We start from the raw sequence: 26,655 nt of genomic DNA, 5'->3' as shown, positions 1-26,655 counted from the left end.
ACAAGTTATGCATGCACATGCTGCTTTTGCAGAGCGCGCACGTGGATTTCTGCCAAACCACGTGCTAAGCACGCCCATGCTGCTCTTTTCAGCGCACGCGCATGGATTTGTGCCAAACCACTTGTTAAGCATGCACATGCACCTTTTGGTAGACGCGCACGTTGTTTTCTACCAAACCACAAGTTATGCATGCACATGCTACTTTTGGCCGAGCGCGCCCGTGGATTTTTGCCAAACCACGTGCTAAGCACGCGCAAGCTGCTCCTTCCAGCGCACGCACATGGATTTGTGCCAAACCACTTGTTAAGCATGCACATGCACCTTTTGGTAGACGCGCACGTTGTTTTCTGCCAACCACAAGTTATGCATGCACATGCTCCTTTTCGCCGAGCGCGCACGTGGTATTCTACCAAACCACGTGCTAAGCACGCACATGCTGCTCTTTTCAGTGCACGCGCATGGATTTGTGCCAAACCACTTGTTTAGCATGCACATGCACCTTTTGGTACACGCGCACGCTTTTTTCTGCTAAACCACAAGTTATGCATTCATATGCTGCTTTTGCAGAGCGCGCACGTGGATTTCTGCGAAACCACGTGCTAAGCACGTCCATGCTGCTCTTTTCAGCGCAGGCGCATGGATTTGTGCCAAACCACTTGTTAAGCATGCACATGCACCTTTTGGTAGACGCGCACGTTGTTTTCTACCAAACCACAAGTTATGCATGCACATGCTGCTTTTGCAGAGCGCGCACGTGGATTTCTGCCAAACCACGTGCTAAGCACGCCCATGCTGCTCTTTTCAGCGCACGCGCATGGATTTGTGCCAAACCACTTGTTAAGCATGCACATGCACCTTTTGGTAGACGCGCACGTTGTTTTCTACCAAACCACAAGTTATGCATGCACATGCTACTTTTGGCCGAGCGCACACGTGGATTTCTGCCAAACCACGTGCTAAGCACGCCCATGCGGCTCTTTTCATCGCACGCGCATGGATTTGTGTCAAACCACTTCTTAAGCATGCACATGCACCTTTTGGTAGACGCGCACGTTGTTTTCTGCCAAACCACTAGTTATGCATGCACATGCTGCTTTTGGCAGAGCGCGCACTTGTATTTCTGCCAAACCACGTGCTAAGCACGCGCATGCTGCTTTTTTCAGCGCACGCGCATGGATTTTTACCAAACCACTTGTTTAGCACGCACATGCATATTTTGGTAGGCGCGCACGTGGATTTCTGCCAAACCACGTGCTAAGCACGCGCATGCTGCTCTTTTCAGCGCACGCGCATGGATTTGTGCCAAACCACTTGTTAAGCATGCACAGGCACCTTTTGGTACACGCGCACGTTGTTTTCTGCTAAACCACAAGTTATGCATGCACATGCTGCTTTAGCAGAGCGCGCACGTGGATTTCTGCCAAACCAGGTGCTAAGCACGTGCATGCTGGTCTTTTCAGCGCACGTGCATGGATTTGTGCCTAACCACTTCTTAAGCATGCACATGCACCTTTTGGTACACGCGCACGTTGTTTTCTGCTAAACCACAAGTTATGCATGCACATGCTGCTTTTGCAGATCGCGCACGTGCATTTCTGCAAATCGCGTGCTAAGCACGCCCATGCTGCTCTTTTCAGCGCAGGCGCATGGATTTGTGCCAAACAACTTGTTAAGCATGCACATGCACCTTTTGGTAGACGCGCGCGTTGTTTTCTACCAAACCACAAGTTATGCATGCACATGCTACTTTTGGCCGAGCGCACACGTGGATTTCTGCCAAACCACGTGCTAAGCACGCCCATGCGGCTCTTTTCATCGCACGCGCATGGATTTGTGCCAAACCACTTGTTAAGCATGCACACGAAGCTTTTGGTAGACGCGCACGTTGTTTTCTGCCAAACCACATGTTATGCATTCACATGCTGCTTTTGGCAGAGCGCGCACGTGGATTTCTGCCAAACCACGTGCTAAGCAGGCCCATGCTGCTCTTTTCAGCGCACGCGCAGGGATTTGTGCCAAACCACTTGTTTAGCATGCATATGCACCTTTTGGAAGACCCGCACGTTGTTTTTTGCCAAACCAGAAGTTATGCATGCACATGCTCGTTTTGGCCGAGCGCGCACGTGGATTTCTGCCAAACCACGTGCTAAGCACGCGCATGCTGGTCTTTTCAGCGCACCTGCATGGATTTGTGTCAAACCACTTCTTAAGCATGCACATGCACCTTTTGGTAGACGCGCACGTTGTTTTCTGCCAAACCACTAGTTATGCATGCACATGCATCTTTTGGTACGCGCGCATGTGGATTTCTGCCAAACCACGTGCTAAGCACGCGCATGCTGCTCTTTTCAGCGCACGCGCATGGATTTGTGCCAAACCACTTGTTAAGCATGCACATGCACCTTTTGGAAGACGCGCAAGTTGTTTTCTGCCAAACCAGAAGTTATGCACGCACATGCTCCTTTTGGCCGAGCGCGCCCGTGGATTTTTGCCAAACCACGTGCTAAGCACGCGCATGCTGGTCTTTTCAGCGCGCGTGCATGCATTTGTGCCAAACCACTTCTTAAGCATGCACATGCACCTTTTGGTAGACGCGGACGTTGTTTTCTGCCAAACCACTAGTTATGCTGCACATGCTGCTTTTGGCAGAGCGCGCACGTGTATTTCTACCAAACCACGTGCTAAGACGCGCATGCTGCTTTTTTCAGCGCACGCGCATGGATTTGTACCAAACCACTTTTTAAGCATGCACATGCATCTTTTGGTAGGTGCGCACTTGGGTTTCTGCCAAACCACGTGCTAAGCACGCGCATGCTGCTCTTTTCAGCGCACGCGCATGGATTTGTGCCAAACCACTTGTTAAGCATGCACATGCACCTTTTGGAAGACGCGCACGTTGTTTTCTGCCAAACCACAAGTTATGCATGCATATGCTGCTTTTGGCAGAGCGCGCACGTGGATTTCTACCAAACCACGTGCTAAGCACGCGCATGCTGCTATTTTTAGCGCACGCGCAAGGATTTGGGCCAAACCACTTGTTAAGCATGCACAGGCACCTTTTGGTAGACGCGCACGTTGTTTTCTGCCAAACCAGAAGTTATGTATGCACATGCTCCTTTTGGCCGAGCGCGCCCGTGGATTTTTGCCAAACCACGTGCTAAGCACGCGCATGCTGCTCTTTCCAGCGCACGCACATGGATTTGTGCCAAACCACTTGTTAAGCATGCACATGCACCTTTTGGTAGACGCGCACGTTGTTTTCTGTCAACCACAAGTTATGCATGCGCATGCTCCCTTTAGCCGAGCGCGCACGTGGTATTCTGCCAAACCACGTGCTAAGCACGCCCATGCTGCTCTTTTCAGCGCAGGCGCATGGATTTGTGCCAAACAACTTGTTAAGCATGCACATGCACCTTTTGGTAGACGCGCACGTTGTTTTCTACCAAACCACAAGTTATGCATGCACATGCTACTTTTGGCCGAGCGCACACGTGGATTTCTGCCAAACCACGTGCTAAGCACGCCCATGCGGCTCTTTTCATCGCACGCGCATGGATTTGTGCCAAACCACTTGTTAAGCATGCACACGAAGCTTTTGGTAGACGCGCACGTTGTTTTCTGCCAAACCACATGTTATGCATTCACATGCTGCTTTTGGCAGAGCGCGCACGTGGATTTCTGCCAAACCACGTGCTAAGCAGGCCCATGCTGCTCTTTTCAGCGCACGCGCAGGGATTTGTGCCAAACCACTTGTTTAGCATGCATATGCACCTTTTGGAAGACCCGCACGTTGTTTTCTGCCAAACCAGAAGTTATGCATGCACATGCTCGTTTTGGCCGAGCGCGCACGTGGATTTCTGCCAAACCACGTGCTAAGCACGCGCATGCTGGTCTTTTCAGCGCACCTGCATGGATTTGTGTCAAACCACTTCTTAAGCATGCACATGCACCTTTTGGTAGACGCGCACGTTGTTTTCTGCCAAACCACTAGTTATGCATGCACATGCATCTTTTGGTACGCGCGCATGTGGATTTCTGCCAAACCACGTGCTAAGCACGCGCATGCTGCTCTTTTCAGCGCACGCGCATGGATTTGTGCCAAACCACTTGTTAAGCATGCACATGCAGCTTTTGGAAGACGCGCAAGTTGTTTTCTGCCAAACCAGAAGTTATGCACGCACATGCTCCTTTTGGCCGAGCGCGCCCGTGGATTTTTGCCAAACCACGTGCTAAGCACGCGCATGCTGGTCTTTTCAGCGCGCGTGCATGCATTTGTGCCAAACCACTTCTTAAGCATGCACATGCACCTTTTGGTAGACGCGGACGTTGTTTTCTGCCAAACCACTAGTTATGCTGCACATGCTGCTTTTGGCAGAGCGCGCACGTGTATTTCTACCAAACCACGTGCTAAGACGCGCATGCTGCTTTTTTCAGCGCACGCGCATGGATTTGTACCAAACCACTTTTTAAGCATGCACATGCATCTTTTGGTAGGTGCGCACTTGGGTTTCTGCCAAACCACGTGCTAAGCACGCGCATGCTGCTCTTTTCAGCGCACGCGCATGGATTTGTGCCAAACCACTTGTTAAGCATGCACATGCACCTTTTGGAAGACGCGCACGTTGTTTTCTGCCAAACCACAAGTTATGCATGCATATGCTGCTTTTGGCAGAGCGCGCACGTGGATTTCTACCAAACCACGTGCTAAGCACGCGCATGCTGCTATTTTTAGCGCACGCGCAAGGATTTGGGCCAAACCACTTGTTAAGCATGCACAGGCACCTTTTGGTAGACGCGCACGTTGTTTTCTGCCAAACCAGAAGTTATGTATGCACATGCTCCTTTTGGCCGAGCGCGCCCGTGGATTTTTGCCAAACCACGTGCTAAGCACGCGCATGCTGCTCTTTCCAGCGCACGCACATGGATTTGTGCCAAACCACTTGTTAAGCATGCACATGCACCTTTTGGTAGACGCGCACGTTGTTTTCTGTCAACCACAAGTTATGCATGCGCATGCTCCCTTTAGCCGAGCGCGCACGTGGTATTCTGCCAAACCACGTGCTAAGCACGCCTATGCTGCTCTTTTCAGCGCAGGCGCATTGATTTGTGCCAAACCACTTGTTAAGCATGCACATGCACCTTTTGGTAGACGCGCACGTTGTTTTCTACCAAACCACAAGTTATGCATGCACATGCTACTTTTGGCCGAGCGCACACGTGGATTTCTGCCAAACCACGTGCTAAGCACGCCCATGCGGCTCTTTTCATCGCACGCGCATGGATTTGTGTCAAGCCACTTCTTAAGCCTGCACATGCACCTTTTGTAGACGCGCACGTTGTTTTCTGCCAAACCACTAGTTATGCATGCACATGTTGCTTTTGGCAGAGCGCGCACTTGTATTTCTCCCAAACCATGTGCTAAGCACGCGAATGCTGCTTTTTTCAGCGCACGCGCATGGATTTGTACCAAACCACTTGTTTAGCACGCACATGCATCTTTTGGTAGGCGCGCACGTGGATTTCTGCCAAACCACGTGCTAAGCACGCGCATGCTGCTCTTTTCAGCGCACGCGCATGGATTTGTGCCACACCACTTGTTAAGCATGCACATGCACCTTTTGGAAGACGCGCACGTTGCTTTCTGCCAAACCACAAGTTGTGCATGCATATGCTGCTTTTGGCAGAGCGCGCACGTGGATTTCTACCAAACCACGTGCTAAGCACGCGCATGCTGCTCCTTCCCGCGCACGCACAAGGATTTGTGCCAAACCACTTGTTAAGCATGCACATGCACCTTTTGGTACACGCGCACGTTGTTTTCTGCCAAACCACAAGTTATGCATGCACATGCTCTTTTTGGCCGAGCGCGCACGTGGTATTCTGCCAAACCACGTGCTAAGCACGCGCAAGCTGCTCTTTTCAGTGCACACGCATGGATTTGTGCCAAACCATTTGTTAAGCATGCACATGCACCTTTTGATGCACGCGCACGTTGTTTTCTTCTAAACCACAAGTTATGCATGGACATGCTGCTTTTGCAGAGCGCGCACGTGGATTTCTGCCAAACCACGTGCTAAGCACGCCTACGCTGCTCTTTGCAGCGCAGGTGCATGGATTTGTGCCAAACCACTTCTTAAGCATGCACATGCACCTTTTGGTAGACGCGCACGTTGTTTTCTGCCAAACCACTAGTTATGCATGCACATGCTGCTTTTGGCAGAGCGCGCACGTGTATTTCTACCAAACCACGTGCTAAGCACGCGCATGCTGCTTTTTTCAGCGCACGCTCATGTATTTGTACCGAACCACTTGTTAAGCATGCACAGGCACCTTTTGGTAGACGCGCACGTTGTTTTCTGCCAAACCATGTGCTAAGCACGCGCATGCTGCTCTTTTCAGCGCACGCGCATGGATTTGGGCCAAACCACTTGTTAAGCATGCACATGCACCTTTTGGAAGACGCGCACGTTGTTTTCTGCCAAACCACAAGATATGCATGCATATGCTGCTTTTGGCAGAGCGCGCTCGTGGATTTCTACCAAACCACGTGCTAAGCACGCGCATGCTGCTCTTTTCAGCGCACGCGCGAGGATTTGTGCCAAACCACTTGTTAAGCATGCACAGGCACCTTTGGTAGACGCGCACGTTGTTTTCTGCCAAACCAGAAGTTATGCATGCACATGCTCCTTTTGGCCAAGCGCGCCCGTGGATTTTTGCCAAACCACGTGCTAAGCACGCGCAAGCTGCTCTTTCCAGCGCACGCACATGGATTTGTGCCAAACCACTTGTTAAGCATGCACATGCACCTTTTGGTAGACGCGCACGTTGTTTTCTGCCAACCACAAGTTATGCATGCACATGCTCCTTTTGGCCGAGCGCGCACGTGGTATTCTACCAAACCACGTGCTAAGCACGCACATGCTGCTCTTTTCAGTGCGCGCGCATGGATTTGCGCCAAACCACTTGTTTAGCATGCACATGCACCTTTTGGTAGACGCGCACGTTATTTTCTGCCAAACCAGAAGTTATGCATGCACATGCTGCTTTTGGCCGAGCGCGCACGTGGATTTCTGCCAAACCACGTGCTAAGCACGCCCACGCTGCTCTTTTCAGCGCAGGCGCATGGATTTGTGCCAAACCACTTCTTAAGCATGCACATGCACCTTTTGGTAGACGCGCACGTTGTTTTCTGCCAAACCACTAGTTATGCATGCAGATGCTGCTTTTGGCAGAGCGCGCACGTGTATTTCTACCAAACCACGTGCTAAGCACGCGCATGCTGCTTTTTTCAGCGCACGCTCATGGATTTGTACCAAACCACTTGTTAAGCATGCACATGCATCTTTTGGTAGGCGCGCACGTGGATTTCTGCCAATCCACGTGCTAAGCACGCGCATGCTGCTCTTTTCAGTGCACGCGCAAGGATTTGTGCCAAACCACTTGTTAAGCATGCACAGGCACCTTTTGGTAGACGCGCACGTTGTTTTCTGCCAAACCAGAAGTTATGCATGCACATGCTCCTTTTGGCCGAGCGCGCCCGTGGATTTTTGCCAAACCACGTGCTAAGCACGCGCATGCTGCTCTTTCCAGCGCACGCACATGGATTTGTGCCAAACCACTTGTTAAGCATGCACATGCACCTTTTGGTAGACGCGCACGTTGTTTTCTGCCAAACCACAAGTTATGCATGCACATGCTCCTTTTGGCCGAGCGCGCACCTGGTATTCTGCCATACCACGTGCTAAGCACGCACATGCTGCTCTTTTCAGTGCACACGCATAGATTTGTGCCAAACCACTTGTTAAACATGCGCATGCACATTTTGGTAGACGCGCACGTTGTTTTGTGCCAAAAAGCATGCACATGCTGCTTTTGGCCGAGCGCACACGTGGATTTCTGCCAAACCACGTGCTAAGCACGCCCATGCTGCTCTTTTCATCGCACGCGCATGGATTTGTGCCAAACCACTTGTTAAGCATGCACATGCACCTTTTGGTAGACGCGGACGTTGTTTTCTGCCAAACCACAAGTTATGCATGCATATGCTGCTTTTGGCAGAGCGCGCACGTGGATTTCTACCAAACCACGTGCTAAGCACGCGCATGCTGCTCTTTTCAGCGCCCGCGCAAGGATTTGTGCCAAACCACTTGTTAAGCATGCACAGGCACCTTTTGGTAGACGCGCACGTTGTTTTCTGCCAAACCAGAAGTTATGCATGCACATGCTCCTTTTGGCCGAGCGCGCCCGTGGATTTTTGCCAAACCACGTGCTAAGCACGCGCAAGCTGCTCTTTCCAGCGCACGCACATGGATTTGTGCCAAACCACTTGTTAAGCATGCACATGCACCTTTTGGTAGACGCGCACGTTGTTTTCTGCCAACCACAAGTTATGCATGCACATGCTCCTTTTGGCCGAGCGCGCACGTGGTATTCTACCAAACCACGTGCTAAGCACGCACATGCTGCTCTTTTCAGTGCACGCGCATGGATTTGTGCCAAACCACTTGTTTAGCATGCACATGCACCTTTTGGTACACGCGCACGCTTTTTTCTGCTAAACCACAAGTTATGCATTCATATGCTGCTTTTGCAGAGCGCGCACGTGGATTTCTGCCAAACCACGTGCTAAGCACGTCCATGCTGCTCTTTTCAGCGCAGGCGCATGGATTTGTGCCAAACCACTTGTTAAGCATGCACATGCACCTTTTGGTAGACGCGCACGTTGTTTTCTACCAAACCACAAGTTATGCATGCACATGCTGCTTTTGGCCGAGCGCGCACGTTGATTTCTGCCATACCGCGTACTAAGTGTGCCCATTCTGCTCTTTTCAGCACACGCGTATGGATTTGTGCCAAGCCACTTGTTAAGCATGCACATGCACCTTTTTGTAGACGCGCACGTTGTTTTCTACCAAACCACAAGTTATGCATGCACATGCATCTTTTGGTAGACGCGCACGTTGTTTTCTGCCAAACCACAAGTTAGGGAAAGAACCCACACCGTTCGCATACCGTGAATTCCTGTTCGCAAGACAAAACAAAATAAGGTAAATCTACGTTCAGCATGGTTCCGCAGAGCACGCCTGATAACTTCACCTCCAGTGCTAAATCATTTATTATGAGTGAGAAATCTCCGGATTTCTGAATCCACACGAGAAACAGCTAATGATAATCCGTGATTTGAAATAGCATATAATTACATCAATTTCATCTGCTTCTTTTTATATTCAACGTAGGTAAAGGCTACAACCGAAACACTTTTTATATGCTGACAGTGAATATTGAGGCTGACGCGCTAGTGAAGGCCAGTGCTATTTTCGCAGTACTTTGTTTAGAAAATTTGAGCATGCATAAGCTTCGCCTTTAAGAGTGGAACACCGATAGCATTCAAACATCCCTGACCTCTTTTCACGCTTCCCCGGCAAATCCAGCTGATGTAACTGTAATGTTTACCGGGGAACGCTGGTGGCGAATGCTATGCACGAAGGCGAGCTTTGTGGCAGAAACGCAGCCTCTTACGTGGGCCAATCTCCCGATACTGCTTCGCGCTTGCAATATTTGCCTCAGAACATCTAATATAAAAGTTACGTGCAGTCAGTCTTTTTTTGGGGCCTTTGTTTGTGGGCTGCCATTCTCGAAATGCGGAGGAATAACTTTGTAGAGAATGAAGAACAAGGAATGTGCAAGTTTGGTGTTAAAAGATTGATAAGAGTTGACGCTGGACGCGGAAAGCAGGTCTTCAGATTTTCTGGGACACGGTGCCCTGAATGCTGTCGCGTTAAAATGCGCTGGCCAGAATTGTTCATAGAAGGCGGCGTCCAAAAGCTTGTTGTGTATTGCACTAAATATCGGCCATGTACGCATGTAATTTCCGTAGTGCAATATATTGAAGGTGAGGAATCGCCCACTGATGTGCTTGAATGTGCCCAGGTGGGCTTGGGGCATGAACGTGCTATATAATGACGTCCGCATACACTGCTGTAGTATTTAGCAGTATTGCTCAAATAGAGAGGGAGATTTGTAGCACAGGGATAAGAAACGGTATACATCTGATGCCTCAATTTTGATACTCTGGAAGCTGAGCTGGCCATTTGGCCGAGCAATAAAAGCTGCAGCTACATTTGAGCGCATTGACAAAGACCTTGGCTTCGTCAGAGCAAAGAACAACATTCCTTGATCACGTTTTTATTGCTCAGTTCTCTACCTTCCAACCAGGGGACAAGAGAATAAGCGAATAAGTAAGAATTAATGTGATGACTGGTTAAAGTCTATGGAAATGCTCCCATGAGTCGTTTCCACACTGTAAAAATGAAAGAGGATGCCTGCTGCAGGCTTTTAAATTAAAGTAGGATAAATACACGGTGAAATAATTTATTCAGCGTTAAGCTTAAATTTCGCAGAAGCAGTGGGCACTCAAGGACCAAACATGCTTTGGACAGTTAAAGCAGTAAGAAAAAGAAAGGAAATTGTACGAACACGTGTGTCTTGTTGAAAGAGCAAATTCACCCCCAAGGGAAAACCAAGGAGCGATTGCTAATGCACGTGTTCTCGTGAGTTTGTATTGCGAATAAATTGGATTCATGAAATAATTAACTCTTATGTAAATGTTGTTTTCAGAAGAAGCCTCGTCTAATACATTGCTCAAATATTAGAGCTCAGTTTATGCAAACGTAACGCTAATTATGCAGATGGAGTGGAATAATTATGAAATTGCAATGCGACAATGTCTCTTATAGCCTTTAACGCCCTTAAGATGTTGGCGATTGATAGACAAGTTCCCTTGAATTTAACAGCTTAACACGCATGCTTTCCAAAACACGTAGTCTTTTCTCCTTAGGAACGGGGTTTGCCCAAATTCAGCTGGACCACTGTGCACCCGCTGTACGCATTAAATGGCCGGCCCGACTCTATTTATTTCTCTGAGGTTGAATCAATTATTTTTCTGCGTCGTCAGCCTGCGCGTTCCGTTCTTGGTTGCAGTTCTCACTGTGCGTTCTTACAATTCTTAAGCTTGACTCTTAAACTCGAGAAGTTCTTGTACAATTGCCAGTGCCAGTTGAACGTAACGAGAGGACGCTTTTGTTTTAAATAGTGATAGGACTTAGAGCTCCAATATATGCGATTCCGCAGGAATACATGATAAAACCCCTTGCTTGGTTCTCGCATTCTAAATGTGGCATCTATACTATAGTTCGCTGTCCTATGATGTTGCTTCGTGTCTTAACGCTGCTACAGCGATGCCCTTACCTGCAAGAACCGGTACAGTGTTCAGAAATTCGAAAGATGTAGTTTCGCACTTCACGTTTCCTGTGTTCTGTTGTAATGAATCGCAAGGATTTAATTTATAAGGTATGCAGTATGTGCAGGTTACGAGTAATAACCCCATTCGAGTTATGTAGTCTACACCTCCGGCATGGAAGCAGCCCTAAGAATTTGGAACACTTTTCGTAACTCTTTATGCATTCTTTCATAAAATGTTTCGCAAAAGCCTAAGATGCAATAATTAATCGATATCTTCAGGTCTGCTGATGCCCCATTGCGCATACATGAGGTAGTCAACATAGCTCCAGGTATGCTAGGCGATTGATCTCCACGCTAGATGCAATCCGTCAACCCAGGAGTTCGTTACCTCTATGGTACACTCAAGAAGTTTTATGCTTCTGCCTTCCTCAGAGAAATGAATTCCGTACTTGATAATTCAGTAATAAGGGGCCCTAACTTCCTGCTACTAAGCTTGCGGTTATGGCTTTGATGCTGGCTTCGGCGGTGAAATTTGGCTGATGGTGAAATGTAAACATGCTCGTGTACTCATACGTAAATGCACGTCAATGGACCACAGGTGATCACATAAGCAGAATATGCCCCCCCCCCCACACACACACACTTATTGAGTACCTCGTAATCGTATCGTGGTTTTGGTGTGTAATTTTAATCCAACAATATATTTTTAAAATACTCACCACCTACACGCCAAAAATTGAAAGTGTCGATGATCTGACGTGCACGACTATAGTAGACGCCCTTATGTGACGTATCTATGCACCTCAACGTCGGGCGAATGTGAAGCAACCGATATGGCTGCTTCGTAAAGGTGTTTTCATCGTGCTCGCCCGACGGTGAAGTATTACCATCAAGGTCATGTACGTGCCTAAGCTAAGGGCCTACAGTGGCAGTTTTCTACACTTCTGGCTTTCTGTTTGAAAGGGGTCAGAAATGAATAAAAGGCACAAACACCGTCAGCTATTTGCACTTTGGAAATGGTTAAGAAATCTTGTACTGCAATCAATTGTTTACAACGCAACTAAATTTTGATATAACGAAGCAAATTGACGATTTTAGCGACTTAGCTATATTGAATTTTAATTTGTATTAGCGTAAAATTATGGTACAATGGTACAATGGTAGCATCGGCTAGACTGTACACAAAAGGTTAGTATTAGCTTTATGAAATGAGAAACAAGGTAATGCACCCTTGCAAATAAATACGGATCATCTGTAACGTTGCAAGAATGCGCATAAATTAATACTTATGCTTTCCCTCAAAGTGAACGTAAAAGCCCTAACACTGCGGTGCAAACTGACAAAAAATACTAACAACGACATCGTGCGCTATATACGAAGGAATCTATTGAAAGGCGCTTCCATTTTATAATGTTAACGTCAAAACGAGCATACATACTAGCTATAGACGCTCAGCTTGCCGGCCTTTGCGAATCTCGCATAGCCTCACCTTCTCTTACTTCATATGTCAGCTGAACAGAGTGGCTTTCGATATCGGCACATTTTTTGAATTCAGCAGCACAGGCACAACTATTGCAGTGCGATGGATGCTGGATATTTGTACTGCACTGAACCAGTTGTGCCCAGTACAGTAAACTCTCAGTTGCACGAACGTCGGTTTAACGAATATTTCAGAATAACGAACTTCTATAAAATCCCCGGCAGTTTTCCTATGCATTCAATGCAAAAATCTTTGAGTTAACCGAATCCCTGAAAAGCGAATATTTCAGTTGAACGAACTTGATCAGCGGACCCGGGTTAAGTTAAACGAATCCCTGAAAAGCGACTATTTCAGTTGAACGAACTTTATCAGCGGACCCGGGTTAATTTTTGCAATCAGCTCAACGAAGTTTTGCGCTCTGCAGCGCTGGCGTAGCCGATGCCCGCAGCCTCCAAATCACCCCTGCAGCGGCGGCTTTGTGCTGGGTGACAGTGAGCTGGTTACCTGTGCTGAGCTATCAGACCTGGAAATTTGATTACTGTCCCAAAGAAGAAGAGTGTGATGAGGAAAATGCACTGACAGAGGCAGATTCAAATCCTGTAATACTAGCCGAGACTGTAGGTATACCTTGGAAAGTTGAGACACTTGTCCCAGCAACAGACTGGTAGAGGAAGTGCACAAAAACATTGACTCTCCAGGGAGTTTTGTTACCTCATGCGCTTCAAGAGCACCAGTGCAACTGAAAATTAGACTTCTTTTTTTTCGAAATGAGATATGCAGCAACGTAACTGCTCGCACTTCATATATATTGATGTACCTAACTAGATAAATTTCATTTCACACTTTTGACTCGATGTCTGCTGTGACCTATGCTGTTCTATATTCTAGTGAATATTCACTGTAGCGAACTTTCATTTAAGTGAACTATTTCCTTGGGTCCGTTGAAGTTCACTCAAGTGAGAGTTCACTGTATCACGTGCGAAGTACTAACTTACGGAACGGTAAAAATGAAAAAGCGGTAAAGTTTTGGATAGAGAATTTTTGACAGTATTACTCTGTTGAAATACTTATGAAACTGTTCATAGATTCGTTTATGTCAAGTGCTGTGGTCCAAGAACCCACATCCACCCATTGGATGAAAGATTCAGGGGCATACAAATAAGACATTTCGTTGCAAAATTTCCCGAGCATCATGTTGTCACATTTGCTCATGTGGGTTATCCAACTGCTTATGCAGGAACAGGTCTGCACTGGCCCGCATAAAGGACGTACATTCTCTCAGGACTTACCTTTTGGTCCGTGAATTAGTTATCTCCGCAAAAGTTGGTAAGTACTTGAACCGAGCATCTCAACATTTGAACAAGCCATGTAACACGCTTTCAGCATGGTGTAAATCGTGCAAACGTGTTCGTTTCCTCAAGAGGCTGCTTCGGCGAGCTATGTAACTGCGGGAAACTGATAAACTGTTCCGCAACATGAAAGCAGTGAGCGGCCATAGCCAGCCCCCTTGCGGTGTGCTTTAACTCTGATAATCCAGACGCATAAGTCGTATCTTCGTCAATCCTATTTTAACGTTGATTAAGGACATAGCCTCGAGCTCAGCGAAATAACGCTGTTTCCTTGAAATATGGCCAGTAAGAATCTGTGGTAGGAGCCAGACCCGCGAGAATAAAACCCATAACAAAAAATGAAACTGTGGCTTAGGTAAGGTTAAGCCCAGGATGCGAAGCATACTAGCCTTTATTTTAGTTGTTGAACCACTGTTTAGCCTGGTGAACTGCTGTTGCTTGGCTATATTTGGTTCGGCTAGACGAAGAAACAACTCATGCATTACTTCTTCGCCTTCAAGAGTGGAACGCGACAGCGTTCCCGTCGACCCGCCAAGGGGTGTAAGACAATGGGCTACAGGGCAGCGACTACGCGCCCCGCATTGGACGCGGTGAGCGTCGAGCAAAGCAGCGTTCGGCGCGGCAACGAAATGTGCGCCTGAGCAAGAGACGCACGCCTTAGAAACAGCGCGTTTCTAAGGCAACACCGCATTCACTAGAGGCGCTTTTGTACCGCTTTGAAGCGTTGTACTCGTGGCTCAGTGGTAGCGTCTCCGTCCCACACTCCGGAGACCCTGGTTCGATTCCCACCCAGCCCGTCTTGCAAGAGTTGAGCCAAAGCCACTTCTCCTCTGTCGTGACGTCACGGTGTCACGTGATTTCATGGTCACCGCCGCGCCTGAGGAGCTGGGTTGAGCCCTCGTAATATGCTTCGCATAAAAAAGAAACATGGTTGGGGGGGGGGGGGGAGGTTGCGTGTAACTTCCCGCCTGTTTATTTCGCAACACCTTGGACAGCTTTTGTAGGAAGGGGAAAACAACAAACAGACAGCTGCAGCTTTGCAATCGAGCCGGCTACCAGGGTAGCCCAACTTCAAGGAGGATGGCGAACTCTGCTCGAAGAGAGCGGAGCTGGAGGAGGTTTCTTCGGGTTTAACTGTCCGTTGCACGCCACTGCGGTTTTAGACAAGCCACCCCAAGCTGAGTAAGGGAAAGCGGACCAGTCGGAGACCGCCCGCACCCCCCTCTTCATCTGGTTATCTATATTCAGTGTGCTGGCTCGGCCTCATCGAAATCCTCCACTTGCGCGTGCTCCTGGCCTTCTGTCAGACAATTAGACAATTAGTCAGCCGCTCAATGTCGGCAATGTCATTCGTTTCGAAAGCAAACAAGTGACCTCCTAGGAACGGGGAGAGCGCTTGGTTGGGGTGTTCAAGCAACGCTGCATGTCCCCGCCCGATACATGCGTCGGCGTTTACGCAAATGTGACGTGAGGGGATTGGAATAAAAACATATTGGAATGATGTTATAAAGCATGACGTTATAAACGTAATGCTTTGCTTGGCGGATAAGAAAGTTCTGGAAGTAATTTGCCACTGCCATGAATAGATTCCTTGCTTTGCTTAATTCTATAGACATTTTCTCGTTGATTTGCTTACGTATTTTCAATTTCTGCTCGGCCGGCCACTGCTCACCTGCGCACTCTGTTCTTGTGTCTGCTCTACACGCTTTGTCTTCGCTTGCAACAGACGGAAGCATTTCTTCAGTTGCACGGCTAAACAGTCTGACGTCGTTTAAATGTAATCGTGTTATTGAAACGAAACAAGCATGTGGTTGACGAGCGGGACGAGAACATTGGAAGGTTCGTTCGGCATTGCGTCATTAGCTGTTGTCTGCTTATTCGTTGACGTCGAGCAATCGTGGCATCATCCTGTGCAATAATTCAGTGTCACCCAAAACCTCAAATATAGTTTCCATCGTACCTCTCAGCAGTGGTTTCTCTCAAAATATCGGGCCTATCGGGTCGATGACTCGTACAGAATTCCAGCGGTTCCGGGTTTCTCATTAGTATTGTATACCCATCACTGCTTCTTTGTCTTCGCGCATCCATCCTTATGAGCTTGCGTAGACAGCGCATTTAATGCGTCGGAATGAACGCATTTGTGAGATGTGCTGCTTTACTGGATGCGCTGATCTTAAAACATTTCCCTTTTACCGCAGGCCGCCTTTTGGACATAGCGCTGACGGGTGAGTATCGTTTTCGTCACAAATCTGTGCGCCATTGTAATATCGCAACGTGAATATTGGAGATGCCACATGAGGTCAAGCGTGTTTGTGTGCGGGAAACAGTGAAGTAGGCCAAGGCAATGCACGGGTTCTGTTCGCAATGTATTTTGTTGGTTTGGATGCATTCTGGGGGGGGGGGAGGAGTGCAGCCACTGCTTCGCGCTAAGTATGCTTTGATTTTCTTCAAACAAAAACTGATTTCGGTGAGATGCCGTTGAAATATTGTCGCCGCGTGCCTGGAATTTCCTGAGAATCTACGAAAATTCGGAAGGAGTCCTAGTCTCCCGCACACTGATGCATATCGGGTCATCAGGAATGTTAATGGGCAGTGAAGGCGCTTCTTTTGCAAAGCAACGTCGAATTATGAATAACTCTTACACGAGACTGGTCCGATCGCCTTCACAAATTATAGTGTGGCTCTGACGGTTATGTTTCAGTGAGCGCCCTAGTGCACAAGGAACTGTTCTCGTCAGATAAGCTGTATGACAATTCGTTGGCGCCGATTCTTTTACAAACCAGTCTTCCTAAATTCCTATATGATTGTGAGAAACGCCGTAGTGCGAAATGATTTAAGGCAACTAGGATTGTGTGCTGTTACTCCAACGCACGGTACACAAGCTTTATTGATTTCCGCCTCCAGCAAAATGTGGCAGCCACGGCGGGGAGTCAAAACGTGCAACCTCCTTTATACCAACGCAACGCCATAGCCGTTTAGCCACTGCGGCGAGCTTTACAAACTGTTGTAATAAATGGAAAGCTTTCCGAGTGCCCCGTAGCAGTATCTGCATGGGCAGGTGTTCGGTGTGTTGCGACACCATGGCGGACCCGAGCACACGGTTGTTTGACCCTCCCGCGTTAGCAGCGTGTCGTTTAGCCGGGTCCGGGAAAAAGCTCACACTGAACGTTGAGCAGGAGCCATATGTGTGGGCCTTCAATACTCCTGGGCGCAGGCAACAAACATATTTGTGGTCATCCGCCGTGGTTGCTCAGTGGCTATGGTGTTAGGCTGCTGAGCACGAGGTCGCGGGATCGAATCTCGGCCATGGCGGCTGCATTTCGATGGGGGCGAAATGCGAAAACACCCGTGTACTTATATTTAGGTGCACGTTAAAGAACCCCAGGGGGCTGAAATTTCCGGAGTCCGCCACTACGGCGTCCCTCATCATTAGAAAGTGGTTTTAGCACGTAAAACCCAATAATTTAATTTCAATTTTATTTGTGGTCCGCTTCGGGTAGACGGCACCACGGCGCTGAACTACCTGAGGGAAATCGGATGGTCGCCGTGTCCTAACTTTCCTCCTTATTTTCACTTTCCTACCCTCATGCTACAATATCACCTATCTACTCCTCCATTCTCCGTTTTCATCTTCACCGACGACCTGCGTTGTTAACCTCGTGTGCGGCACCCAGCCTTGGTCATAACCTATATGGTTATAGCGATAATTGCACTTCAAATGCTTGCTTCACGACATGCCCTGTGGTCTCCCCTCGGTGGGCTCGATGGTGGGTGACTGGAATCATCGCAGAATATACGACATACTTCGTGGGATCTGCTAAGCCCTTTTGAACTGATCGTCTCTGCAAAAAGGGACGCGCACCGATGTTACCGACAAATTATGTTTAAAGGACACAGAGGCACTCATGAAATTTCAAGAAATAAATAGCGAGAAACAGGATAAACCAGAATGAATTCTCCTCTCTTTGTTTAGAAATCTCGCAGACGGTATTTCAAGTGGGTATAGAGCCGCCAGAAGGTGCAGTGGGTATCTGTTACCTAAACTCAGAGACACTGCATCACGACATGTTAACCGTCCTTGTGATATTTCGAGATATCACGAGTACTGTCATAAGCGTTAATGAATTTGAACGGTGATGGACTCCTTGATGTATGGAAGAATGAGAACGTAATCGATGGACAAAGGTTAAAGGTCAGACTCAACAACAAAGCACATTGCAGGAGACATCAGGAGCACGGTGCAACAAAGTCAAAATATGACTACATATCACTATACATTCCAAACAGGTGTACCACAGCTTTGGCCACGCTTCTGAGTGGCGTGTGAAATGCCACGCTTCTGGCCACGCTTCTGACTTGTGTGAAATGCCGATCACTGTGATGCTGTGCCCCAGTGCATCATACATAAGGCCATGTGTAGTCTGGAAGGAAAACAAGGTAATAACAATAAAAGTACAGCAAAACGTACATTTAAGAGAACCATGGTAGCTATCTCAACATTTGCAGAAAAAGCACGTAAATCGCGGGTATCGCCGCCTGCCCCCACAGTAGGAGCAGCCAAGGCTCCTACTTAGTACTCAGTACTTACTACTCTTTTGAGGGACATCTATTGCGGTGCCAGTGGCCCATTAAAGAAAAATTTTCTTTTCGCCACTTGGGCGTGCCTGCTAAACACGAGATAACCAGCGTTTTACAGTAGTGCTTGCAGGACGTACTCTTCCATAGATTTGAGCATAGCGGCTCCAACGCTAATAATCTGGCCCCAGTGCGGTGTTATTGAAAAGATTCCCTTCTATAGTGCTGAAGAAATCAAAACAGGATATGTGCTCCTCACACGTTTCTAGGGGGAAGGTTGAAAGCTTTTGTGAGAACTCGCAAATTTGTCGTGGGATGACATCTGCGCTCTAAGCACAGAATATGATATTGCAAACTTCGCAGCTCTACGTATTGATGCAGCATGCGCATGCATCCCACAAACAAAAGGAGTGACTAGACCAAACGACGAGATCTGTGTTCGAAGGATGATTGTGCGAAAGTGCGCAAGTGGTAAAAAATGTATGGGGGCTCCTTCGTGATTCTTGAACTGCGGAAAATTAGCAAAATGTCACCTGGACAGGCTTCAGAGAGAAAGTTGGCAAAATCATATCTCCGGTGTGAACTTTCGAACAGATAAGTGAGAAGAATGAAATAGAGAATCGACAATGAAACCCCTTAGCTTTGGTAATCACTTTGTTAGATAGCCTCTGTGACCAGGCAGTTCTTCTGGGTAAACGTTTTCAACTGGACTCCAGCTTTCAGCAGTTTCATTGAGCATTCTTCATATACAAACGGCGAGAAGAAGACCACCCTTGCAAAAAAAATAAGCACTAAAGGATGCAGAAAACCATTCATTTCACTCCTCCGAGCTCCAGGCATCCCTCAACTGCCGCAAGAACTCGGGTCGAGGAAGTCGCTTACCTAATGACACTTTAAAAGCTGTCCTCTCTGTTTTAAACACGTGTTCTTCAGCGTGCGTCCTGCCTGGTTGGAAAGATGTTGTTACGATTCCAGTTCTCAAAGAGGAGTCTCACGTCTTCCTCCACCAGTGGCATTGACGAGTTGCCCATGCTAGTTGTTCAAAAGTTATATCGGCGTCTGCTTCACTTTTTGAAGAGCAATAAACAACAAAAATAAACAGGGAGGGCAAATGAATAAGCGTCCATCTACCACAGGTTAAGTCGAATAGTACAGACGCCTTATTTTATTAACAATACTTGTTATCTGCATTTTCAGTCACAGCGAAACCCTACGATAGCTTATGGCGCTTTAGAATTTTACATTATCTGTAGGCACTGCGTGCCCGGCATAGGCATCTTGAACACCACTGAAATCAACTTGTCTGGCCACACATTCTGTATAAGAGTTGGCAGTGCTTTTTCAAGACCACTTAGCAAAGAGGCTGGCGCACCACAAGGCTGAGTGTTTAGTGGCAAACTCATGGCTGTAAAAATATATTGAATTTATACAGACAGCAAAGTCATCATCTTTTATCCGTGAACGTTAACGATTTACACGTGTTTTATATTTATTGTTGCTACGTGTGAACGGGTGGGACAGGTTACCTTAAATAAATTATCTGGATGGGCAAATACAATGGTTGTAAAGCAAACCCCGTGAAAATAACTGGCGCACTCATCATTTCCAAGTATTGCAATCGATGGAGGTGAGCTCTGCGAGAGCCGCGAGCATAAGTATTTAAGGATAATTTTTTATTGCTCGCATTTATTCCTCGTCTGTAATGTTTGAGGACCGAATGCTTGAAGACACTAAATACGGCAGGACTATCACACTACTGTCGCCAAGGCACCCTGCCTAACCTAACCTAACTTTATACAACCTAAACTTACTCAAATCGAATGAACGAAAGTGTTTTAGTAACGTGTCACAGCAGTACGTGCTGCCTGAGCCAGTAAGCCGTGGCAGCGGCTTGCGGGGCCAACGCTGCACGCCGCGGAGGTCAAGCTAGACGAGAGACCGACGAAGCAGCATCGGCCACGAAAGCCGGAATACGTGGAGCAGCTAAGCCCAGCCGCGCGCGGGTTTCGAGAGCGAGAGGCCGGCATCCGCACGCGAGCGTCCCGCTGCTGGCTCGCCGAGGACAACACGTCCCGGCCCGCTGCATCGCGACGCGCATCTCGGTGATGCCCTCTTGCTTCACGCGACACCTGGCACGCCAAAGCGCCAGGTGTCGTGTTCGGTTTAAAGCGCAGCTTTCTTTGCCTCTTTCTTCGACTTTCCCACTGCTGCTGCTGTCGCGCACATAGCATTGGGGGGGGGGGGGGGGTAGGGGTGCGAGTATGAGAGGAAAGGCAATGGGAGAAGCTCGTTTTCACCCCCTCGGCATCGAATATGCACAATGTCCTCTGGAGCTCCCTGGCCGTCGCCACATTAGCCGCGTGAGCGCTGTAATTATCAGTGACTCCCCTCAGCTTTGCAGAAACTTGCAGCGCTTCCCTTTCTACTAACGCGCGACGCCAGAGGAGACGCTAGATAGAACTGTAGAGAGGAGGATAGGGAGAAGAGGCAGTTTCCATATGAGAGAGGAGAGGCGGCGTGAGAAGGCAAGCAAACCCCACTACTATACGACAGCGGGTGGGGGAAACAGAATAACCTTAAGTTCAAGGTCCGGTACAGTACGTTGCTCCTATAAGCAACTTTCACGGCCTATAGGTGGCGCCATCTTAAATCCAAAATGGCTGTCCGAGAGATTAAGAACTAGAGCAGTCGGTGTAGTGCTGCGGTCGTCTAGTTCAGTGAAATGTTTTGCGTCATGTTCAAATGTCTCTTCAGTTTACACGCCCGTAGGTATTAGCCTGCGTAATGGTTCAAATTGGGCTAGCAGAACGCAGGATTCGAAGCCTGCTTGAAGGCGAGGAAGTCATAAACGCTGGTCATCTTGTGTACTGCGGTATAAAAGTGTGTACGTCAACCTCCGTGACTGTTGAAGGCCTTTGCATGCAAACTTCGCGGCTTCGAAGCAAACCGCACGAGCTGTGATTTCAGTTTTACCGCGACGGTGCTATTTAAAGAAGTGACCGTACTTTCTCTTTGCTATGGTATTAATTCGACCTATAGAGCGCGTACCGTGTCCTTTTTTAAGGTGCGCTTCTCCCTGAAAGTTGTTACTTGGACCGCTTGAATAAGCCGCCGTGTGGAGAACAAATTTTTCTGGCATTGCGCGACCCAAATCGATGCGACTTTACATCGATGGTGTGAAAAGCAGCCTTAGAACTGCGTTTTGTTAGCTAAACTGTCTTGTCTAGTTATCCTTGCCTGTGTTCACAACGCTGGATGTTGAACACGAGAATTAACAAAAACCCATCCATGACCGCTTTTGCGAACTAATATGATCACCGTTCACCCTTGTAATTTAGTTATTGCGCTTTATGCATGCTGTGCAAGCTACTACAGTCTTGCGGTAGTTCAACAGCTTGCGTCAGTCCTACCGCGTCTTGGGTATAGAAAGATCAAGCGATACATAGCCGATATTTACCGGTCCGCGGCAATGCTCGCTTCATTCTTCCAGTTATCTTTATAAAATAATATACACGCAAATCAGCTGAGAGTTCGCTAGGCGAACACTGCGCAGTCTTCTTGGATTAGGATTTGTTACCTTACGATTACAGCCGTGCATCGAAGTGGCACACGACGACAAGCACGAGTTCCAGGTTCCACTACGCCTGAGTCACTTTGCTTCCATGCACAAATGAGAAACTCTGAAAGTGGTGGAATATCAAGCGGGCGTTGCAGAGCACGAACTCATGAGCATGAACAAGAAATTTTAATGCAGGTACAAGGCTTCCCGGAGAATGCTTGCGCTCCAACATAGCCGCAAAGGCATGTGTAGCAAAAACGCGAGCATCAGTCATCCTACAACACATATGAGTTAAAATTACGCATTATTTCTTTCCCTGCACATAATATATTGCAATGCCTGGGTCTTTATGGAGGTGCGTCTATTAGCAATATCAATTGCTCGGAATCGCCACTCATCTGCCGTATTCCAAAAAAAGGCCTCCGGCATGAAGTGCGCACTGCGAACCTTCATCGATTCTGTGACAGCTTTGCCGATCCGCAGCTTAATAAATTTCTTCCTCATGGACGCAGCCGGTGGGAGTGAGTGAAGGCTCACATTACCTGCCACATACCTTCTGCACTGCGGCACACAGCAAATACGGTTACTTATATGTTTGCTCATTCAGAGCACGTTAAGTGTCCTTCAGGATTCCCACGGGAGGTTTGAACGCGTTAAAGCATCAACCACAAGTGAAGGAAAAGCGTAGACAACACCAATACGCTACGCGAATGGGCGGCAGCCAGCGGCTAGTATAATCCTTCGATTGTTTCCGGCCGTCGCCATACGACGGCGCCACCGTCAGTGAAAGTTGCGAATTTCTGAAAAATAAACGCCATGCAAATATGCCAAGCGGGCAACTTAAGCGGAGTGTGTAGAACTAGAGCCGCATTAATTAAAGCGCACCACGGGGTCAAGGAAGCACTACGGAAGCGGTCGACCATCAGATAAACACTTCCGTGCCCGCCGCGATATAGTTTCGGCTATGGCATTGCTAGAGGGCATCAGGAGCGGAGAGTGCAGCCCGTTCTTATTCAAATATGCTAATATAAGTGCTGTCATAAGTGGTTGCATTATCGAATGATTCTGACGCGTTCATGGCGATCTGTGAGATAGAATGGTGTAATGAAACACAAGATGCTGAATATGTCCGACTCCGAAATTAAGATATGCGAGAATGACATTCTTTTTAAGATGTGCGAGAATGACATTCTTGACTGACATTCTTCTTAATTCGTTTCATTTTTCTGGTTTTTTTGTCGTTGTCTTCGCACCGATCATAGCCGCTCCAACTGGACAGGCGATGGGTACATTAGTTGAGTGTCCTACCTGCACATTTCTCTACCCGCGTAGTGGGCGCGCTCGGGAGAGGAGGAAGCCACGCGCCGTTGTTTTCTGTGTCACTGATTGCGCTTGTCTGTCTGTGAATACATTTTGAGAGCAAAATAAGCAACCACCTTCGCATGTGTATGGTGGTCAAAGCTTCAAGGAATTTACAAGAATTGTTGCACGGTGTGGTGGTCAAATACCGGCAAAACGGGCCGGCGATACGATTTTCCTCCAAAGCCTCGTCAGCGGAAGCAACGGTAGCAATGGATCGCCGCCGTTCGTCGGGAAATTTCTTGTTATTTTCATGCTTTTTGTCTTTTCTTGTTCGGTGCTTTTCCACTCGATCATATTTAGACGGGTAAGCGACGAAATTGATCAAGGCCTGCGGATGTTTTGTTCGGTTCGTCTGCAGTGTGCAAAGCCTGCCCATGTTTTGTTCGGTTCATATGCAGTGCAGCATGCGGGTTGAAGGCATTCGCTAAAGTGTTGAATGCCGCTTCTACCGTTTTCCGCGTTTTCACTGTGTTGCGCTAGCTACGCAGCACGACTGCACGAGTGCATCGTGTTGTGCGTTAAAGCTACTGCAGCTTGCAAGAGCTGAAGTTGTCGGTTTGATGCGGCCCGGTAAATCATCGCACTAGCTATCCCACACTTCATGCTTTTGCATCTATTTTATGCGTGGCTGCGCGCATGTTCAACTATTGCTAGTTGCTTTATGCTGAACTATCGTTAATTTTTTTCATTGCGAAGTTTTCACCTTGCCTCGTTTGTAAATCACGCTGTGTCTTATCGGAATGATAGCAGGCAAGTGCTTCTTTAACATGTAGCTTTATTCTTTTCGCCCGAGGACGTCTTAGATATTCTGGTTTCTTGGATGATGTGTTGAGAATGTAGGCAATTCAGGGCGAGGACTGCTAATAGTTGCTGCATGAGGCATTTCTGTTCCATTTTCTCTGAAAAATTCGCCTCACATTTGGCACCTCGATGCTGTATGAGCAGATGTACCACGCCGAGTGATTTGTTTGTTTTACAACGTAATCTCTTTCTGCATGCGAATTTTGTACTCGACTGAATTCTTTCTTATGCTTACGCAGCAGAGGACTAAACTGGGACTTGCCACCAGCGCCCATTCACTTTGGCAGGCACTGCTCTGCACTTTAAATGTATCATGTGGCATCTCCCTCTAGTAACATTTGGGGAAAAAGAAAATACCGGAAAGTTCCGCAGACTTTAGCTTTCTAGGTTTCCTAGCAGCTCCTTAGAGAAAATAAAATTGCAAAAACTGCAGCGGGAACGGCAGTTCATCGGCGAATGCAGCAGAATTCCATCGGTGGTAGCGCTAAGTCGCGCTCTTATTAACCCGTCCGTCTGGTGACTTCGTTTACTGGTGTACGCATTTTCAATAAATTCGCTCTTTTCTTTATGCGACTTTGACGGAACCTATTGGTGATGTATTCATTCATGGTATTTATCGCCAGAAAAACGAGTTGTGCAGACATCGCACCGAGCTGATTTGTTTGAGATGTAAATCTGCACCACTGACGTGTGCCTATTATTGAGGTACAGAAGCAGTATTACGGCAAGGGCAGAATTAAAAAAAAAGCGATCTAGACATCGGATCACTCAACAAAGCCTAGCGGATATAGTTAATATCAGCTCCACTTCGTCTAAATTTGGTTCATTGTGCTCATCTGCTGGACGCTCCTGGCATTTATGTGGACTAGGTTGTCCCAAACACCAGTAACATCGTGTTCAGGTCCGTTCCCATAGGGTCCAGCATCTTCCCTGCAGCAGTCACCGCAGAAGCAGTCTTGTACCCGAACAAAGGATAAATCGCAACCGCGAACTTTAGCCATCCTTGCGGCAAAGGGTTCAGCTTACTGTCGCAAACTTCTAACTGAGAATTGCAAAAACGCACTGCCTACTTTAGATACTGGGGCCACCGCGGGGTGCCGCCATAAGCCCTGTAGTCGTCGGTGCATGTCGAGAGACAGGCGCGCTCACTTCTGTGGCTGTCTCTCGACATGTACCGACGACATGATGATGGCATATTGATGGGTGGCTCGGGGCCGTGACGACACGAGCCACCCGTCAATATGCTACAGGTGGCTCTCATGGCGAAGCGCACTTTGCGGGGCCAGCTGCTGTAATCACGTAAAGTGAATGAATGATTTAGCAGCAAGGCGTATAAAACAGTTCTGAAACAAAAAAAGATAATATTCTAATTACTCTTGATGACCGTAATTGACTAATTTTCTCGCAGATGACGTACGCTGCTACCGTATTTGTCTCTTGAGATGTAACTCGAGAAAATCTCGTAGGCCCTTAAGAACGTGTTCAAATTAACAAAAGCACGCTGTACTCTAGCGCTATCTTATAGATACTGATAGTGAAAGAAGCGAAGTACATTTCACAGGTTTTTATACGAGGCCGATACAAAAAGCAACGCCTCCAGCCCCACTACATTCGAAATATTATTGGAAACATTTTGAACTATTTATCGTTAATGCACTGATGTTTATAGAGCCGAATGTCATTTGCATCACCTTCCTATCTCTTCCCGTTCCAGAGTAATTGAGCAAACCATGGCATCCAGTGGCGACGTCCGGTGGAACCCGCGGCCTGTAATTGAATATGAATGCGGAAGGTTGTGTGTCCATCAACATTCATCGCTGTCTTACTGCAGTTTTCAGGGATACCTGCGTTGACGTCAGCCGCGTGTGGAGAGGTTCAAGGGCTGTAAAAGTTCAAAATCGAGCCGCATCAAATCTTGCGGTCAGCACCGAAGTGGACGGCCCGCAATTGGCTCTAAAGAGGATCATCAACATCAGGTGGACGACCTGATTTAGAGCAATCGCAGGATCACGCAACAGGAGATCACAACAACACTCGCCATTTCCTTTGGTTCATTGAGCCTCATCACTAAGGTCCTGCTGGGTCACAAGAAGATTTGCGGTCGTTGAGCACGCTTTCCCGACTCGTTCATGGTGGTTGTTAGTTGCCCTGGTACCCAACGAGTGCAAATGTTGTTTTAACGCAGTAGGTTCTTGATCTTGTGGTTCACGTAACTAATGGAAGTGGCGAGTGTTGTTGCGATCTCGCGTTGCATGATGCTCCAGTTGCCCCCAATCAACTCGTCAACC

The 26,655-nt window shown here is 47.8% G+C and overlaps 1 protein-coding gene across 16 annotated transcripts in view; it reads left to right on the top strand.

Moving 5' to 3' along the window:
- LOC139061333 (uncharacterized) overlaps positions 1–26,655 on the top strand; it is a 284,688-nt gene that overhangs the window by 152,014 nt on the left and 106,019 nt on the right. For all 16 annotated transcript variants that reach the window (XM_070541220.1, XM_070541213.1, XM_070541217.1 and 13 more), the window contains 2 exons: positions 13,959–14,047; positions 16,269–16,295. In XM_070541220.1, coding sequence (XP_070397321.1) covers positions 13,959–14,047; positions 16,269–16,295 — 116 coding nt within the window. The remainder of the gene's footprint in view (positions 1–13,958; positions 14,048–16,268; positions 16,296–26,655) is intronic.

This window comes from Dermacentor albipictus, chromosome 6 (assembly GCF_038994185.2).
Source record: "Dermacentor albipictus isolate Rhodes 1998 colony chromosome 6, USDA_Dalb.pri_finalv2, whole genome shotgun sequence".
Taxonomy (NCBI): Eukaryota; Metazoa; Arthropoda; class Arachnida; order Ixodida; family Ixodidae; genus Dermacentor; species Dermacentor albipictus.
Note: the sequence above shows the minus strand (reverse complement) of the source record. Positions and strands in the feature narration are given on the sequence as shown.